The following is a 19,924-nucleotide window of genomic DNA, read 5'->3' as shown; positions in this document are numbered from 1 at the left end:
TAAATGGAGTTATTCATGGTGGCCTTGCTTGCCGGCGCTTGTTGTTTGGTTTGCTGTTTTAAGCATGGTCCCACTGTGTAACCAGGGTAGCTAAGTGTTTGCAGTTTCTGGAGTCCTGGCACCACCGGTGCTCATGTTGGTATCTTTTAGCATAGTCTTTTCAGGGTGCCATGTTTTAGCATGTACATTATCCCTCATGACTAGAAAGACTACTGCTGTGTGAGTGTACCACGCGCAGTCTTCCCTTGACCACACAACTGTACAGCTAGTGTGTGTGCTCCTGGGAACATTGGGTGCTTGTGTGCGGTGAGGAGAGATTTTCAGTTAGAAGGGTGTGTGCACCTAAAGATGGGATTGGGGAGGTGTGTGGTAGCTTCTCGAGGAGCACACACACTGATTTCTAAAATGGTTGTGTCGGTTTATATTCCTACTAGTGGTGTTTGAGTGATACAGGAAAATTTGGGGTGTCCTAGTTCTTTAAACACCCTACGTACACATCCCTCAATTCATAATTGTCTGCAGACATCCTTTCCTGTGGCCATCTTCATTTTCCTGAAGCATTCTGCAAAACTTTGGGGTTAGTACTGGGCAGCTGTGCTCTCATTTTAATCGGTGATAGGATCTCTCAAGTTCTGGGCTGGCCACGTCTGTACCAGCAGGCCCAGCTGACGCTCAGTTCTAACACTTTAAAAGTGTACTTGGCCTCTAAGTCTTATGGTGATTGCTAATTACCACGTTCTCTGTGTGGTTTGTAATTACAGAAAGCACTCCACATTGCTGCCTATGCGAGTGATTTTTAGTCTCATTCCAGCAATTGGCCTGTCAGTGAACATGTCTGCACCGACCTTCACTTACATTCTGCATGAGTTCTTTAACGCTGACTAAGCAGAAATGAAGTTAGTGCATCAATCATAAGGAATAGCATCTCGACGTTTTGTCCAGGCTAGTTTCCAACCCCCTATTCTCCTGCCTCAGCCTTTTGAAGGCTGGAATCACAGATGCACATCACCACATATCTGTGTAACTGGCTTTGTTTTCTTTTTACTTGTTAAATTGGTGTGTGTGTGTGCATGTGCGTGCGTGTGCGTGTGTGTGCGTGTGCCCTGTGAATGTTTGAAACAGTCTCACCTGGAAGCTCAGGCTAACCATTGAACTCACAGCAATCCTCCTGCTTCTCTCTCCTAGAACAACTGGTATGAGCCACTACAGGTGTTTCTGTAGTTTCTTTCTGGGCTCTTCTGTGCATTGTCTCTAATATTTATTAGCTGAGATCTCTTGGGCCTGTTAGTTTTCCTTGTCTTTTTATAATTGGAGCAGCTGTGATTTTCCTAACTACTGGTGCATTTTAAATTGTACCCAGTTGCGTATTTTGGTGGTCTGATACTTTTAACTAAACTTGTTAGATGCAACACTGAGACCTCCTTATGCTAAACTCAGTTCTAGTACAGAGGGATGCTGAGTGCCCCTTCTCTCAGTAGTATTCCCGTGTGCGTGATCACAAGGCGTTCATCTGTGGGAATCATTCCTGACAGTGCTGACTTTGGAGGTCAACTCATTATCTTTCTGTGTTTGCTGTTTGGTTACCGCCTTTAAGCAGGTCTGGAGAAGGCAGTTTGGTGTTTGCCTCCAAAGCATGGACAAGTTTGCTCTGTCCTGTGTAAAATGCCCACTTGGTGGCATATGTGTGGGTATCGTCAGCACTGGAAAGACAGAGACAGGAAGGTCAGTGGGGTTTGTTCGCCTGCCAGTCCAAGCCAGTGAGAGAACCTGCCTCGCAGTGTCTGCATGGGTCCCAGTGCTGAGAGTGCAAGTGGACACAAGCCCCCATCTCTAACCTAGAAGCTATCTACAACTGATAACCGCTCGCAGATGAGAAATTCGTTTTCTTCAACAGAGTCTCACTGGGTGAAAGAAGAGTGATTTTTACCCAGAGTTTTGTGAGGATTGTAACTGGACATCTTTCTTTTCCCTTGAACTCAGGGCCTCTCACATGCCAGGCAAAGGCCCTGCCACTGAGCCACCCGCCATGACTAGGCTCTGCTTCCACCCATCATCCCCTTTTCCGGGGGCAATGGTGGTTCTTTGCTGGTTGTTAAGGACTAAGTTAGTGGGTTCTGAATTGTTTGACTTTTAGGGTTTTTTTTTTTTTTTTTTGAGATAAGGTCTTACCATGTAGTTCAGTTAGTTCCTGAATCACAGTCCTCATGTCAAAGCTTATCAAATTCAAGAATTAGAGGTTTGTGCCACCACACTGGCTAACAGAATTTTCCAGTCTCTCATCTTTGGGTTTAGGGGCCGAAGCCTGGAAGGGGCCAGATTGTCACCACTGTCCTTTCTCTGAGATTCTTCTGTTGGGGGTGGACAGTGACTCATGGCAGGTAAAGGAAAAGGTAATGGTAACACTTGGCTCTAGAGAAGTCCTAAGGCCCTTGAAAAGAATAGTCAATCAACGTGACTTATTCAGATGGTCAGGGAATACAGGTGAGAAAGGCCGTGCTTCAGCCAGCAACTTTAAGTCCCACCCCAGCTGCTACAGCTACAATGGAGAAAGACATCAGCGGCATTTGGAAGAGCAACTAAGTATATTTAAGGGTGTAGCACAGAACTGTATATACACGTGTGAAAATGAGCAAAGGGATGCTCCTCTGAGTGTGTGTGGATATGTAAACATAAACATGTACAAATGTCTCTTAAAGAAGGGGGTAAAATCCACACCTCATAAAATTAACCACCATGTACAGTCATGTAGTATGTGACCACCACTAATTATAGAATCATCTCATCACCCCTGAGAGAAGCCCATGACCTTTCAGTGGTCACTCCTCGAAACCACGTTTTCTCTGGGCTCAGTTATTCAAGTCAGCAGAGCTGGCAGCTGGGGTTGACCACACTGTTAAGCCTCCCTGACATAGTTGATCTAACTGCAGAACGAGATGCTGATACCCTGTGGGATGGTGTGGAGTGAGTAATGGATGGACAGGGCTGCTTCCAAGCAGCACAGTTCACAACCACCGACTGCTGGTGCACTGCAGAGGGCAGTCCATTCCAAACAGGATGGCGGGTCACGTGCGTGGGTCCCGCAGGGACTTCCCAGGACTTGCGAGATCGAGGCGAGGGTGTGAGGGATCGAGGCGAGGGTGCGAGGGATCGAGGCGAGGGTGCGAGGGATCGAGGCGAGGGTGCGAGGGATCGAGGCGAGGGTGCGAGGGATCGAGGCGAGGGTGCGAGGGATCGAGGCGAGGGTGCGAGGGATCGAGGCGAGGGTGCGAGGGATCGAGGCGAGGGTGCGAGGGATCGAGGCGAGGGTGCGAGTTGCTCACTCAGCTTTTAAAGCCATCGTGGCTTAGTGGAAACAAGGGAACGCTAGACGCTCTTATGACCTCAGCGATGGTGGGTGGGGCTTCTGGGAAGGTGACTCCTGCTTCTAGCCACCGACTGGGTGCTAATGCCACCTCTTTACCTGCTTAGAGGATCCAACTGGTGAAAGTACGGTTCCCAGAAGTCCTGCCTTTGCTCTAAAGACTCCACAGTGGACTGTATGTCTGTGTGAATAAGCCCAGGAGGGCTCTTCTGGTGATCAAGGTGTGTGCTGCCGATGATCTGTGAGGGCATGTCTCCTCAACCTAAAAGCTGTCCTCAGACTTGCTGTAAGAGAAGTCTTATCCAAAATATTGTGTTGGTGATAGTTTAGAGAAATAATGAGAAACCTTTATTTTCTTTTTTTGGGTAAGTTTTTACTAGAAATGGTTCCTGACATCTGCAATGTATGAGTGCTTTTTGTTATATATGTAGTTTTTTCAGAGATTCGATTCAAGAACAGACTTTCTGGGCCTATTCCTGAGGAAACTTTGGGTGCATCTGAAGGAAGTTCCTTCTGCAGAGCGGCTTCTATGGACAGGGTTCCCTCCTCTTTTGACAGGAGGAGTAACCCGTGTCTGTGGTGAGCCTTTCCTAGTATCTAAAACTAAGTTTAGTATTGGAAGGCCGTCAGGTGGGTGAGCAGGCTTGGGTGCCCCTGCCTTTTGGTGTACTTAACTTTCACCACAGCGTGGGTGCTCGGAGTGCTTGTGCTTCTTCCTCCTGACCCTGTAACAAGTGCACCTATTAGCTTAAATTACCATGGACTTTTGATGGAACTGAAAATTAGCTTTCTTTGCACTCAGGACAAAAGCCTTTTTTTTTTTTTTTTGGTTCTTTTTTTTCGGAGCTGGGGACCGAACCCAGGGCCTTACGCTTCCTAGGTAAGCGCTCTACCACTGAGCTAAATCCCCAGCCCCGACAAAAGCCTTTTTAATTATATTATCTTTTTTTATATATCACATACTGACTGAAGTGTCTTTTTCCTCCCCGCCTCCCAAGTCTCTCCCCCACCCCCCTTCAGAAAATAGCAGGCCTCCCAGGGACAGCAACCAAACAGGGCATAACAAACTACAATGAGACTAGGCATACACATCACATCAAGGCTTGACAAGGGAACCCAGTAGGAGAAAAGAGTCCCAGAAGTAGACAAGTCATGGACAGCTCTTGCTCCCACTGTTAGGATCCCCACAAGAACATCAAGCTACTCAGACATTATATATATGAAAAACACACACACACACACACACACACACACACACACACACACACACACACACCACACCTAGGTCAGACCCCTACATTTTCCCTGATCTCTCAAGTTCCCATATATCCTGGTCAATTGATTCTATGGGCAGTGTTCTTGTGGTGTGTCGTTGCCCTTCTGGTTCCCTGATCCTTTCTCCCCTTCCTCAGCAGGACTCACAGAGTCCCGCCTAATGTTTGTTTGGCTGTGGGACTTCACAGCTGTTCCCATCATTGGTGCTGGATGAAGTCCTCTGGTCTCTTTGAGGACAGTTCTGCTAGGCTCCCATCCCAGCATACTCTGCAGTCAGGACAGACTGGAGGCTGAAGGTTTTGTGACTGGGTTGTCATCCCAGTCCCTTCACTTGAGGCCTTGGTTATAGAAGATGGCCTGTCTTTACGAGAGTTACTCTCAGAGATTCCATGGAGTTTCCATTGCACTGGGTTTCTGTCTGCCCCCCAAATGCCACCGACTTCCAGTCTGTTGTTCCGGAGTGTGCTGTACTTCCTGTGCCTGGGGATCAGCCGCAACAGTTTTGTCGAGGTGGGGCTGGGGCAGCAGGGGAAGACTGACCACATAGGAGCTAGAGCTGCATGGATTTTCCCAGCTCTCTGTTGAGATAATCATGCACAGATAGAAATAAAGGGCACTCCGAGGCTGGAGACACATGAGGAAACTGACTGTGATGTTTCATGTGTGTAGGCATGTTGCGTGACAAAACTTTTCTTGGAGACACAATAGACCAAAGTACTGATACCACCGAAGTCTAGCTTGGTGAATCAGTGAGTTTTATTGGGGTTGCTTACAAGAATATGGGTGAGAGGTTACTTACAGGAGCAGAAGTGACTCAAAGACATCTGCATCACCAAGGCCCAGCCCAGCATGGGTGACAGCTCACAAAGCTGGAGACCAGGAGCGCACTGTACAGACTGCAGGCAGCGCAGTGGGTTGGAAGGTATTGGAGAGTGTCCTATCCAGGTGCCTCATTGATAGAAACCTCTTTGAGGCAGCCTAGCTGGTTTCTGCTCCTTCCTGGCAATTGATGTGATCTCAGAGTCTTGTTTGCAGCTCAGCTCTACTAAATCTGAGGCTGTTATTGTTTACTCTGTCGGGGAGGGGCCTAGTGAGTCTGGTCAGTTTCAGGGACTTCCTGAAGCTATTGAATCTTTCCTTTGCTTTTAAGGAACTTCCTCCATGATGGAAGATCCTCTTGATCTCAAGGAAACCGGAACACATCAATGTGCAATATTAAAATATATCAAATTTTGTGTCATTTGTTGATCATAAGTGATACTCAACAGCTTTGTTGAGATGAAGTTCAGGTACTCTGCAATCCCCCTTTAGGCATGCACAATGCAATGGTTTTTAGTGTGTCACTTTATTTCCAACCACCATTGTGACTTGAGAAAGTTTTATGACCACAGAAAGAACCTCCAGGTGTTGCTGGCTACTTTCCCTCTGTCCCCCTGTCTTTAAGCAGCCAGTTGTCTGCCTTGTGCCTCTGTGGGATTTGGTATTCTTGACATTGATACAGGTGGAATCAGACAGTGTGCCTGACTACTGGCAGTGGGCATAGTATTTTCAAGGTTCACCTATGCTGTCGTTTATGTAAATGCTTCCTTTTACGACCAATTGGTGATTCTTTTTTTGGTTCTTTTTTTTTTTTTTTTTTTTCAGAGCTGGGGATCGAACCCAGGGCCTTGCGCTTCCTAGGCAAGCGCTCTACCACTGAGCTAAATCCCCAACCCCCAATTGGTGATTCTTTATAGGAGAGACCATGTTTTCTTCGTTGTCACTCATCAGCTGATAGATCTGGAGGTAGTTTCTACTCTAGGCTGTTGTGAATGATCTTGATAGTCCTAGCTATCATGAAACTTGCTCTATAGATCAGGTTGCCTTGAACTCACTGAGATCCTCTTGCCTCTGCCTTGTGAGTGCTGAGATTAAAGGCATGCATCACCACTGCCAAACATGACCTTGACTCTTCACCACCATGTTCAAGAAAGCAATAATCTTTGCATTTATCATGTAACTTTCTTTACTATTCTTGCTTTTGAGTGAACAATGTAAAACAAAGGTTCTATATTTTTAGGTTTTAAGTCCTAAGTCCTAGTAGGAAAAATGTCTACCGAGACATTGTTTCTGAGGCTTAGCTTGTCTTGATGCATCCTGTCTCTTTCAGTTGGGTTTTAAACTTCACTGAACATGAAGAAATATTCCCTATTCAGCTTCAGTAAAGTAAATCCGCTTAAGTATAGATTCTGGTTTGTGAGAGATTTGGGTAGATGTTATTGAAATATGTAAGGGATTTGGGGGGAAGAGAAGGGAACACTCAACAGTATAGAATTAAAAGGAGTCCAGCTAAGAAGAAACCAAAGGTACACAGCACATCTTCCTACTTAATATATAGGATGGGTGACTCAGTAGGAGACACTTGGAGAGGGGCAATTTACCCCCCCCCAAAAAAAAACCATATTCAGACATGGCCTGATTTCATTTCTGAGAATTTTATTTATTGACTTAAGTTTTTGAGACAGTAGTATAGCCATGACTGGTCTGGAACTCCCTATGTAGACTAGGCTGGCCTCAAACTCACTTCTGGGTTCTGGGATTAAAGGCACCACCCAGTTGGAAGGGTGATTAGGCCATTGGTACCTCCCCCCATCCTGTGAGTGTTGATTATCTCCAGATTTGTCCATAAAACTTCTAAGGCACCAAGGACCCGCTGAGACCACTGTAGCTGGGTATAAGCCTCCCACATGGTGCCTGGTTATGTTGTGAATTTGTTCACAACTAAAGACCAAGATTGATGCTGGACCTTTTTTTATCCCTTTTCCATTCTTTCTTTCTTTTTTTAGGATTACAGTTTTGTCGGTTTTGGTTTTATTTTAAAGTCATGCTTATTTGAGTATGATTCATATACCATGAAGCTTGCCACTTTTAGTGTAGTTGGCAAATTTTATACAGTGTATTCAAGCCAGTAGCATTTACTTATTCTTGGGAATAACATGTTTAAGTTACAAGACTTTTTTGGTTTTGTTTTTGTTTTAAGTCAGGGTTTCTCTGTGTAGCCCTGACTGTCCTGGAACTCATGTGTGCCAGTACTGCTAGGATGTTTTGTTTTGGATATGTAAACATAGTAAAATAATATGTAGTAAAAATGTGATACATTTCCTAAACTTCAAGTTTTCCTTGTACATGCACACACATGTGCACTTGTATGTTCACATTGTGTGTGTGTATATATATATATATTCTACATGCACATATGTGTAGATGCACATCAAACACCCTCTGCAGATGGAAGTCTTGGCCTTTTGCCAGCAGAACTTTTGGAGAATGTTGGCTCCACTGGTTTCCTCTGTAGGTGTTAGCCTCGTTGTCTCTGGAGTAGTAAAGCTGAGGTGGCAGGAGGAAAACTAAGAGATAATTACTTAATTACTGAGCAAATTACTTTCAGGAAGAACTCAGAATGATTAAGTAAACATATTAAATAGGTAATAATCCCTTACTGCCTGCTCCTCTACTCCACAACCACCCTTATACTGCCTCGCCTTTCAGCATATCCACGTCACAGCTACTTAGCGAGTTAGAGGCCAGCATGAACCCGAGGAAAGTCTCAAAGAAAAAAAAATGAGCATTCTGTTAACAAGTTAGACGTCAACCTTCCTCGAAGAAGAAAGCACATTCCCAGACAGCTAGTAGGCAGAAGCACAAAACATACTACAGAAGGTGAAGGAGCCTTTGAAAAGTGCTTACGAAGGAAGGAACACTGATGAAGTAGGAAATTACCTTTATAATGTAGCATGCCTCTTAACAGTTTTCTGTGTACTGGGTCCAGAGAACATCTTCAGGGACTTCTGCCTTTCATATTTTGGCAATTAAATTAATAAGTAATTAAATTAATTAATTAATTGCTGTAGATACATAGAAACTAATTTTGCTTAATCTTTTGGGGGTTGTCTGGAAAGCCGAGAGCAGTTGAAGCTGGCTTGTATGATGAGACAGAGCCTTGGTTCTTGTTAAAATAAACCTATAATTACTACTTAATAGCTTCTCTGTCAGAACAGTCTACAGCTCAGGAGGGAGGAAACAGCTTCGTGTTTATGTTCTCCACTCTTGTTCAGCTCTAGAAATGGTCACATCACCTTTGTAAGCGTCTGCATGCTGACAGCTGCTGCAAGTGTGCTTTAGTTTGCTGTGTGCCTTGTGCTTACCTGACCTGCTAAATTCAGTAGAGCTGTCAAGGGAGTTCTTTGAAAAGGACCATCTTACAGATAGAACTCTTTAACAGAGACCCCATCTTATGACTTTGAATCCATGGAGGAAGTAAGATCTGTGTATGAGAAATAACATGCTCTTGCCCTGTGCCTCCAAAGCTGCTCCCAAGTTTGCTGAGGCTGGCAGGTACCCACCAGAAAGAGGCAAAAGCTGGGATGGGGAACAGGCAGGCAGGGCAGCAGAGAGAAGCAGTGAGTGTGTTCCTTGTGGTTCTGTAATTCAAAGCCCCAGTTAATCCTTTTCTTTTTCATCATGATGACTTGTGGTTTGAGAGCATGTTCCTGCCCCTTTACTATCTTGGGAAACTCAAAACTTGACGATTTTCTCTCCCTGCTAGGTGCTGGATAGTTTACTAGTCCAGTATGGAGTGGTGGAGAGCTGTGAGCAAGGTACCTGTCTTCTGAATTGCTTTTAAATTTGTAAAGGGAAGGAAGTGGGAAGAAACTAACCAATTCTCTGTTTTCTCTTCCCTCAGTGAACACGGACTCGGAAACAGCAGTTGTAAATGTAACCTATTCCAGTAAGGACCAAGCTAGACAGTAAGCAGCCCGGAACTCCTTGTCTACCTGTTATAACTAGATTAAGTTATTACAGTCACTCATGTTATGTGATGTCCTAAATTGAAGACAGGCTGGTGGGTCACAAAAGGAAACCTTATTTTATATGTTTTGACTCTACAATTAATGCCTTTTTAAATCTGCACAACTATTGGAAATCTGCATGAGGTTAAGGTATATTCCCTTTTTAATTTATCTTTAATACCATTTGAAAGTGATGCGTGAAGCTAAATCACAACCTATTTGCAATAAGGGTCTGAATATTTTTCCAGGTTATGTAATTTGCCTCCTTACTCTCCCTTGGTGCTTTAGCACTGCATTGCACTAACAACAGTTAAATGTTGTCATTTTCCTCTCTGAAGTTGGTCGTGATTACCCAGTTCACTAACTGAGCAGACACTGAACTATTGCAACTTGTAGCTGACAGCTTTTTGGATCAACCCATGATAATTTTGCCAGCAGTGGGAGAGAAAAGGGGCCCACAGAAACTGCTGCCCTCGATAGTTCAGCCTAGGATGTGAAAGCAGCGGTGGTGCAGAGTCCCTGGCAGCCAGGACTGTGACTGGAAGCCTCACTTCCTCATGGTAGAGCTGGAACAGACTGGTCTTTTCTGTGGCAGAGTCAGAAGGACCATTTGGCCGTCCCTAAGCCCTAAAGGAGAAATGGGAAATGATCTTTAACAGTGTGATTTCAGGGATAACCTCCATGTGAAGGGGAGGAGTCCCATCCAGGTACTGGAGAGTATCTACTCTGGGTACTGCGTGTTTTAGGAGACAGTGAGCAGCCCATTGAAGCCCTGTTGCTGGCACGGTCTAGCCAGTTGTTCCTCTGCTGGAGAAGGAGATTTTTAGAAAGACCCTACCAAGTGGGTAGTCCCAGAGCAAGTGTCCTACACGCTGAAACTTAGCCGTCAGATGGTCTCTTGGGGAATGAACTTCCATCAGAACTAAGCATTGTTCAGTAGGGGAGCCTGGTCAGAGCCACAGTCTACAGGGCCACAGACGCAGGTTCCAGGATCTCTATCTACCAGATGTCATAAAGGACTGCAGGAGACAACGCCCTACAGAGAAAAACCAAGTTAAGACTTAATTGAGAGGCTCATCAGTTCAGAGCACTGGTTGTTGTTCTAGAGGACCCAGGTTCAACTCCCAGCACTCACATGGCAGCTCACAACTGTGTAACCCCAGCTCCAGGAGATCCAGTTCCTTACACATACATGCAGGAAAAACACCAATGCACATAACATGAAAATAAGTCACTTAAAAAATGTTGAGCTAAAAAAGGAGACATTATAACATCATTGAAATTAAAATCATTAGATGTTAACCTAAAAAACAAAAATCCCACATATTCCAGTGAGTTGGAAAATCTAGCAGAAATGGACATTCCTCTATATGTTTATCACCAAACAAAATTAATCTAAGACAACATAAAGATTTTAAGTAGCTCTGTAACAGCCCATGAGATTGAAATACTAATAAGAAAGTCGAGTGGCTCAAAGCGTTCAGGCTCAGACAGATCCACTGCTGAATTCTACAATCTGTTTGAGGAAGATTAGTGCTCCTCAAACTAGTCCATAAATTAGAAAATGTAGGAAAACTACCAAACTCTATCAAGCTAGTTCTAACCGCATACCAAAACTAGATAAAGAGACAGCAGAAAGAGAACGTTAGAGATAATTCCTCCTAATGGATATAGATGCAGAATTTCTCAATAAAATGATTGGAAAATAATTAAGTGATGCATCAGAAAGATGTTCACTGTGATTAGCCTTGGCTCCATTCCAAACATGTATTGATGTTTCAACATGTGCAAATCAATAATTTTATATATAAGTGACGTCAAAGACAGAAACCATTAATTACCATACATGCGGGAAAGGCTTTTAACAAAAATCCAACATCTCTTCATGAGAAAGTCCTGAGTGTGCTAGGACTAGGGGTATATCTCAGCCTCATCCACGATATTATGTCTCCCTGTCATACTAAATGGAGAAAACCTCACAGCATTTCCACTAGACCAAGTACAAGAGCCTCTGGGCCCTTTGCTCTTATCTAATACAGTGCTTGAAGTCTTTGTTAGAGCACTCAAACTAGAGAGAGACAAGCGTTACAAATCCAAAAGGAAGTCCAGCGATCCTCACTGGTAGATCTTATTATCCTACGTGTAGAACTGTAAAGACTCTACCAGGAAACCCTTAAGCTGATAACCATTTTGAGCAAAGTAGCAAGACACAAAAATATAACATTAAAAAAAAAAAATCAGTTGCCTTCCTGTATATCAATGACAGACAGACATACTGAGGAAGAAACCAGGGAAATAATCCCATCCACAATAGCCAATAACTAACTAAATAAAATACCTTTGAATAAACCTAACCAAGGAAGCAAAACAAAAAACAGAGCAAGTTAACCAATGACTGGCCCAACTTGAGACCCACCCCGTGGGAGAGAGCCAGCCCCTGACACTGTCAGTGATTCTCTGCTGTGCTTGCAGACAGGAGCCTGCATAGTTGTCTCCCGAGAGGCTCCATCCAGCAGCTGATGGAAACAGAGGCAGAGACCCGCAGCCAAACATTAGTCAGAGCTCAGGGAGCCTTGCGGAAGAGTCAGGGAACAGGATTGAGCAAACCGCAAGGGTCAAGGACAAGAGTCGATCTGGGCCTGTACCAACCAAAGAGCGCACATGGACTGGAGCTAGGCCCTACACATATGTGCAGCTTGGTCTTCATGTGGGCTCCCCAGCCATTGGAGCAGGGCCTGGCCCTGACGCAGACTCGGCTGCATGCCTTTTCTGGCCTCAGTGGGGAAGGACATGCTTAGCTTGTGTGTGTGAGGGATCAGAGAAGAGGGTCTCCCTTTTCTGAGGAGAAGTGGTAGGGAGAGGAAGGCGGGAGGATGGGAATGGAGGAGAGGAGGGGGTGGGCCTGTGATTGGGATGTAAAGTAAAGAAAGGAAAGTCAGATAGAAAAATAAAACAATATAAAGTATGTAGCTTTTCTGGAAAACAAAAACAAAAAAATATACAAGAAAATGTAAAACACTCGAAATTGAAGACACTAGAAGATGGAAAGACTTTATATATTTTTGAACTGGGTAAATTAATATTGCAAAATAAAAAGTTATCTACCCAAAGGACTACAGGTGAGCATGTTACTTGTACATAATGTCTAGTCCAGCATTATTCACATAGCTTGGACTGGAGCAGGTTGAGGTATCCAAAAACAGGGATGCACAAGGAGTGGGGTGTGTGTGTGTGTGTGTATGTGTGTGTGTGTGTGTGTGTGTGTGTGTGTGTGTGTGTGTATTCAGTGAAATTTTTTGTTTGGTTGTTTTTTATCTTTTTGAGACAGGGTCTCTCTGTGTAGCCCTGACTGTCCTGGAATCTGCTTTGTAGACCAGGATGGCCTTGAACTCAAGAGATCCACCTGCCTCTAGGTCCTGAACGTTGGGGCCAAAGGAGTGTGCCACTACACCTGACACACACGGTGGATTTTTTAAAGCTATAAAATGATGGTTACATATTTATAGGAAAATGGATTCAGTTCAACTGAATTAAGCTAACCTGAGAGAGAGGAATGTTATCTTTTTCATTTATGGTTCTAGATATTAAATGTAAGGTTGTATTTGCATACATGATGAGAAAATACAAGAGTAACTGTGGGACCAAAGGGGCCAACAGGGGAGGAAGAGATGGACAGTAGCATAGGAGACAGTGCTGGCCTGGTGGGAAATCCTGATGTGATACACAACCATGTGTCAAGGAGTAACTGGGGCTGGGAAGATGCCCACTCACGATGCTCAGGGGCTGGGGTTGAGTCTCTGGCGTCACATAGCAGCTCACACCTTCTGTGATTCTAGTGTAGGGGGTCAAACAGCATACGGTCATGTGAAATAACACGTTCTCCTCCTCCTCCTCCTCTGCTTCCTCTTCGAATTCCTCCTCTTCTTCTTCTCAGAGTTCAGCTAGCTTCTTCCCCAAAGGCAGCAGTCATTGGACTACTAGAAAAGGAAAGAGACACCCGGGAGGAAGATGGAAATTTGTATGACTCAAAGGGACTCTTAACTTTGGTGCTATTCTGTGAGTCAGGATGTTAAGGGAGTAGAGATGCGTGCAGTGCTCCCTTCCAGCAGTGCTGCAGGCGAGCTGGGCCTCTGTGAGAGGCCACAAGGAGGCCGACACTGGTGGTGGTCTTGCTTCTTTCACAGTAACCTACTGTTGGTATTTTTTTTTTTTTGGTTCTTTTTTTTCGGAGCTGGGGACCGAACCCAGGGCCTTGCGCTTCCTAGGCAAGCACCCTACCACTGAGCTAAATCCCCAACCCCTGGTATTTTTAAAGATGCCTCTGCAATTACATTGCCCTAAGTGCATAAAATGCGATTGTAGGGATATGTAATGCCTTAGTTAGCTAATTCCAAATTTGGTACTTAAAAACTTCACTTATTTTTCAGTTATAAACAGCATAGAAAACCAGTTATATATATATATATAATTTTATAGATATTTATATATTATAAATAATTATATATAAGGATATATATTACATGAGTGTATCGTTAGAACATTTATTTAAAAGTTGATTAGAGGTGGATGGTGGAGAGAAAAGGGGGAAAGAGAGAGGAAGTGTGTGCCTCCATGATCACAGAAGTCAGAGGATGGCTGTATAGAGTCAGTTCTGTGTCATAGTCAGTGAAGACCTTTATGTGTGTTCTGTGGGTTTGTGCAGAAAACACCTTTCCCCACTGAGCATCCTGCTAGCTCCAGAATTGTTTTCAACTGTGTGACCTTCATAGAGCTTAGACTTGTTGTGTGACTGCTTCTCTGTATTCTCCCCAGGCTTTCTGAAACCTTGCCAGTCTAACAGGAGAAAATGGTTGTGGAAATTTTACATATTCTCATTAGTGATACTGCAGCTTTTAACATGTTTAAACTTCTTAGTTTTCCTTGTCTGTATCTTTCTTTTCTTTTCCTTCCTTCCTTTCCTTCTTTCTTTCTTTCTTTCTTCCTTCCTTCCTTCCTTCCTTCCTTTCTTTTTTCTTTAAGTTACAGCATCTTTTATGAGTCCTTGGACATTATGTTATTGTAGGATTATAAAGTCAATGTTTTACAAGTTGTGTTCTTCAACTGTCATGTAAGAAGAGCAAGAAAATGCCACCTTTTAGGCCATGGGTGTCCAGCCATTTACAACTGTGATGATAGAAGCATGTGAGCAACAAGCTTAACCCTCAGGAGGTCAATGAGGGAGCGTCTTGTGCTTACAGTGACCTGTGTGCATGGTTGGTAGAGCCAAGATCCTGTTGGATGGAACATACAAGATAAACCTGGGGTTTGGGGAGATGGCTGGATGCCTGCCCTGCCCTTATGTCTCTGCCTCCCTCCCTCTCTCTCTCTCTCTCTCTCTCTCTCTCTCTCTCTCTCTCTCTCTCTCTCTAAAACCATTTTTTTTTCTTTTTTACCATCTGGTGGTGGTGTACACTTTTAAGTCCCAACTAGGGAGGAAGAGGCAGGCAGATCTTTGAGTTTGAGGCCAGCCTGGTCTAAAAAAAGCAAGTTTCAGGACAGCCAGGGCTACTCAGAGAAACCCTGTCTCGAATAAACAAAACATTCTACTATCTGAGCTCCATTCCCCACCCATCCTCGTCTCGAAAGTGGGGATCACCGTTACTCTTAGCTCATGCACGAGGCTGCTGTAACTAAACTGTTCCTTCTAAAACACTTGACTTAAAAGCTCAAATGTGGTGAGAGCTCCGGTGAGCGGCCATTGTGTTCGTTCCTCCAGCGTGTTCACCGCTGCTGAAGATCGCCCAGCTGCTCTTCACTACACTGTGCTCTGGGTACTGGTGCACCATCAGTTTTAGACCTCGGTTGTATTTGAGAGGAGTCCTATGATACAGCTTTGTCTAGGACAGAATCTACCCTGGAAATTCCTGCCACCTTGTGTCTAAGAAACGTCTGAGATCGTAGCACAGGTATCAAAAATACAATACCTATTTTAGGCTTAAATCTTAAATTACTAAATAATGAAATAAAAGTTCAAAAGCTGTTAAAAAGAGAAGTTTCTATTAAGAAACTGCTCGGTTCAGAGAGGCAGAGACAAAGCATTCATATGCTGTTCCGTGGAGGGTTTGTGTATGTGACAAAGAACCTACTGGAGTGTGTGTGTATTGATCTCACACACCCTTTGCTTATACGTTCTTATGCCTGTTTTCATTAGAAAACACAGCTCAGATACAGGATGTAGCCCAGTTGGTAGAGTGCTTGGAGTTTGGGCTGCAGCACTGCATAGAGTGGGGTGCTGTACATACCTGTCATCCCAGCAGGTCATCCTTGGTACAAAGCAAGTGGGGAGCTACTCTACATGAGACCCTGTCTCAAACCAAAACAAAAACCCAATTGTCAGTGCTTTGAATCCATCCTTGCAGATTGCTTTGGAAGCTCATAAAGAAGTTACCAATACAAGTGTTTGATGTGACTAGGTGGCAGTGTTGCACACTTTTAGTCCTGGCATTCAGGAGGCAGAGGCAGATAGATCCCTGAGTTCAAGGCCAGCCTGATCTATGGATTGAATTCTAGAATAGCCAAGGCTACACAGAGAAAACCCTTTCTCAAAAAACAAAAACAAACAAGAAATAATAAGTTGGCTAATGGCTACGAGGAGGAAAATCCTGTGTAGACTTTAAAAATTAGGTAAATCAATATATTATGGGAAAGGAGTGCAGAAGACTGATAAAAGAGAAGTGTTGGTTCTGAGGTAGCCTTAGCTATGTAGCAAGACCCTGTCTTAATAAAACAAACAAACAAACAAACAAAAAAACCAAAAAAAAAACAAAACAAAACCCAAAACATCAAAAGAAGAAATAGAAGTAGACCAAACAACAGGACAAATTTCATGTCATTCAGAAACGAAGTTAAAATTTCCACCTTTAGTCTTACTCTATACATTATAGCTTTCAAAGTCAGTTTTACTGCAATGGTTTGCATGCTTTTTTCTTTGTAAACTATGTTTGTTTATTTGCACATGTGCATGCATGCATATGCTTTAGTGTATATGGAGAAGTCAGATGACAGCTTCCAAGACTGGTTTCTATCTTTCTACGCTCTAGATCCTGGGTCTGGGTCTTGTATCGTCATCCTGACAGCAACCTTGACAGACTGGGCATCTCACTGGGCCACCACCTTGTTTTTGAAGCCACAGTTTCTTGCTGGGACCTGGAACTCGCTGAGTGCTAGGGATCCACCTTGTTCAGCTTCCCCTGTGCTGGGATTACAAGTAGTGCCCCTGTTCTTGGCCTTCTTTTGTGGGTGCTGGGATCAAATTCAGGTGCTCATGCTTCCACAGCAAGCACTTTACTGACTGGACTGAGCCTCTGGTATTGGATTTTTGTTTTTCCTGTAGTAACACTTTAGTCATAAACACTTTAGTCACGAAGCCGTCTGTAGGTCAGTGATTGTGCTTTGTCTCTAAGATTTGCATCCATGCAATAGTGTTCTAGGACTTTGGTAGTTTGTGCTCAATTTATTATCAACCTCTAATTTTTGGTATGGTATGCCACCCTGTTTCCTGCAATGACCACAGAGTGCCACAGACAGGAATAAAGGCTTAAATGATTCAGAGCTATATCTGATGAGGTTTTTCTTGCCAGTGGAGGTAGAGTACCAAAGTGGTGCAGGACCTCTTGTGGCAAAGCTGACCATTCTGGCTGTGGTGGTTTGAATATGCCTGGCCAGTGGGAAGTGGCACTATTAGGAGGTGTGACTTTGTTGAGGTAGGTGTGGCCTTGTTGGAAGAAGTGAGGCACTATGGGGGTGTGCTTTGAAGCTCTGCTCAGTGTGGAAGAGTCAGTCTCTCCTGGTTGCAGTCAGATCAAGATGCAGAACTCTAGCACCATGTTTGCTGGATGTCACCATGCTTCCTGCCATGATGATAATGGATTAAATGTCTAAAACTGTAAGCTAGCTACAATTAAATGTCTGCCTTTATAGGAGTTGCTTGGCTCATGATGTCTCTTCACAGCAGTAAAACCTTAAGCCAGAAGTTGGTACCAGGGACTGGGGTATTGCTGTGATAGGTCTGACCATTTTTATTTGTTTGTTTGGAGGAATTTAGATTTTGGGATTTTGGATATGAAAATCCATGGAATGCTTTAAGTGGGACTTAATGGTCCACCTGAGTAGAAATTTGGAAGATATTGGTGCTGAGGTTTATTTGAATCTGGAGATAATTTTTATGTTTTGGTAAAGAATGTGGCTGCTTTTTGCCCTCATCTGAAGAGTGCACGTGAGGTTAAGGTAAAGAGATTTCAACTAATTGCATTGTCAAAGTAAGTCTCAGAAAAGCCCAGCATAGATTTTTTTCTTCTGGTTTACTCTCATGAAGAACATTTAATTAAGAATAGCAAGCTTAGAAAGAAAAAATACAAAATGTATGGGTCAAGTATTAAAGGGGCACCAGAAAGTGCAGTGGAGCTAAATCCTGTGTTCAAGGAGATACACAGATGAAGTTAGTGGTGTCTTTGGGGCGGGATCCCACCCAGCTAAGCTTATTGTTCTCATGTTTACAGTTGAACAATGGTTACTTGTACTGTGACCTGGTAATTGCTTTCATTTGGACGCAAAGAGATATGATTGTGTGTCAAATTGACATGGGATGACAGGAGCTTTTAATCATGATCTTGAGGCATAGTCACCATAAAGAGCTTAGGTCCAGACATGGTGGTGCATGCCTTTAATTTTAGGATACAGACGCAAGCAGATCTCTGAGTACAAGGCCAGCCTGGTACAGAGAAAGTTCCAGGTAAAGAAAGCTTAAGTTTAGGGGTGGTGGTACATGCCTTCAATCCTGTGTTCAGGAGACAGAGCCACACAGATCTCTTGAGTTCAAGGTCTATCTTCAGAGCAAGTTCCAGGATAGCTAAGCTTAGGCAGTGAGGGAGTTGGAAGACAGAAAGCTAGTGATACCGTAATAGAACAAGGGGACTGGGGGTGGGGATGTTCTAGCCCTAGCAAGCAACTTTGATCACGTAGCTCTGGCTTTAGAGTCAAGATTAGAAGGGGTTACTGGGACACGTGATGCTGGTCAGCTGGAGCTATGAAGTTAGCAGTGATTGAGAAGAGACCAGCATCACCGTGGTGAAATCTTCTGGTGAGTGTTTTCTGAGAGTACAAAGAAGCTGTGTTCCAGAGATAGCCAAAGTTGTACTTCATGCTACAGCTGGGCTTAGTAATGTGCAAGAATCACCCTGCTGGTACTAGATTTGAAGGCATAAAGGGATCATGGAGAACAGCTGAGGTTTGGTGCTGTGAACGGCCATGGAAGGCTGTTGGTGAAACTTCAGCCTCAGTTGGAATTGATGGCCCAGGACTTGTCACCATGAAGGGAACCTGTAAGAGGCTATTGGTGAGCCTAGTTGTAGTGGAAAACCTCAGCATATTGGAGACAGCAGTACCATGGGATGATCACCAAGAACAGCAGCAGCAGTGAAGTGGATCAACCTGAGCTTAGAGTGCTACAGAGGGTAGAGCTAGAAAAGTAATGCCAGCCCTTTGGAGGAGCCCAGAAGATCATGTGTGAATTCCAGAAACAATAAGGTGTAAAGTTGAACTTGCCTTGGATACCCCAAGATATTAGAGATGTCAGAACCATGAAATCCTTGCTGAGGAAAGCTGCTAACAGGAAGTGGAACCCAAGAGAATGAAGTGTTTGCAGTCATCAAAACTGAAAGGAGTTGGAGATCTACAGAGTGCTTTGACATCAGACATGAAGATGCAGAATTTGGAGTTTGCCCAGCTGGCTTTTGGTCATGCTTTGGTTCAGTATTTCCTCACTCTGATGTTTCAGAGTGGTAATGTATATCCTTTAATGTTGGAAGTATGTGATCTGCCCTTTTTTTATTTTATAGGTAATTACAATTAAGAAATTGCATGGATCTCAGAAGATGGGGACTTTTGAAGTTGGACTAAATATATTTTTTATTATGCTATGGCTAGGTATGGCCCCCAAAGACTCAGGTGTTTGAATAAGCCTTTGGGGGCCAGGTAGTGAAATATGGTGGTTTGCATATGCTTGGCTAATGGGAAGTGGCACTGTTAGGAGGTGTGGCCTTATTGGAGAAAGTGCATCACTGTGGGGATGGCCTTGGAAGCTCCACCCAGTGGGGGAAGAGTCTGTCTCTCCTGGCTACAGTCAGATCAAGATGCAGAATCCACACACCTATGGTCGCTTGATCTTTGACAAAGGAGCTAAAACTGTCTAGTGGAATAAAGACATTTTCAACAAATGGTGCTGGTTCAACTGGAGGTCAGCATGTAGAAGAATGCAAATCCATCCATTCTTATCACCATGTACAAAGCTCAAGTCCAAGTGGATCAAGGACCTCCACATAAAACCAGATACACTCAAACTAATAGAAGAAAAAGTGGGGAAGAGCCTTGAACACATGGGCACTGGGAAATTTTCCTGAACAGAACACCAATGGTTTATGCT

At 43.9% G+C, this 19,924-nt stretch overlaps 1 protein-coding gene across 8 annotated transcripts in view; it reads left to right on the top strand.

Annotated features, from left to right (window-relative positions):
• Positions 1–19,924, top strand: part of Igf2bp3 (insulin-like growth factor 2 mRNA binding protein 3) — a 134,396-nt gene that overhangs the window by 76,806 nt on the left and 37,666 nt on the right. For 5 of the 8 annotated variants that reach the window (XM_087657376.1, XM_087657377.1, XM_087657381.1 and 2 more), the window contains 2 exons: positions 9,222–9,273; positions 9,360–9,423. In XM_087657376.1, the coding sequence (XP_087513502.1) occupies positions 9,222–9,273; positions 9,360–9,423 (116 nt within the window). Of the gene's footprint in view, positions 1–3,367; positions 3,583–9,221; positions 9,274–9,359; positions 9,424–15,169; positions 15,411–19,924 lie in introns of those variants that run through there. The other 3 variants (XM_087657380.1, XM_087657382.1, XM_087657383.1) reach the window with 3 other exon arrangements.

The sequence above is a fragment of the Rattus norvegicus genome, chromosome 4, assembly GCF_021556685.1.
Source record: "Rattus norvegicus strain SHRSP/BbbUtx chromosome 4, alternate assembly SHRSP_T2T, whole genome shotgun sequence".
NCBI classification, from domain to species: domain Eukaryota; kingdom Metazoa; phylum Chordata; class Mammalia; order Rodentia; family Muridae; genus Rattus; species Rattus norvegicus.
The sequence above is the reverse complement of the archived record's forward strand: the minus strand, read 5'-3'. Positions and strand labels throughout refer to the sequence as shown.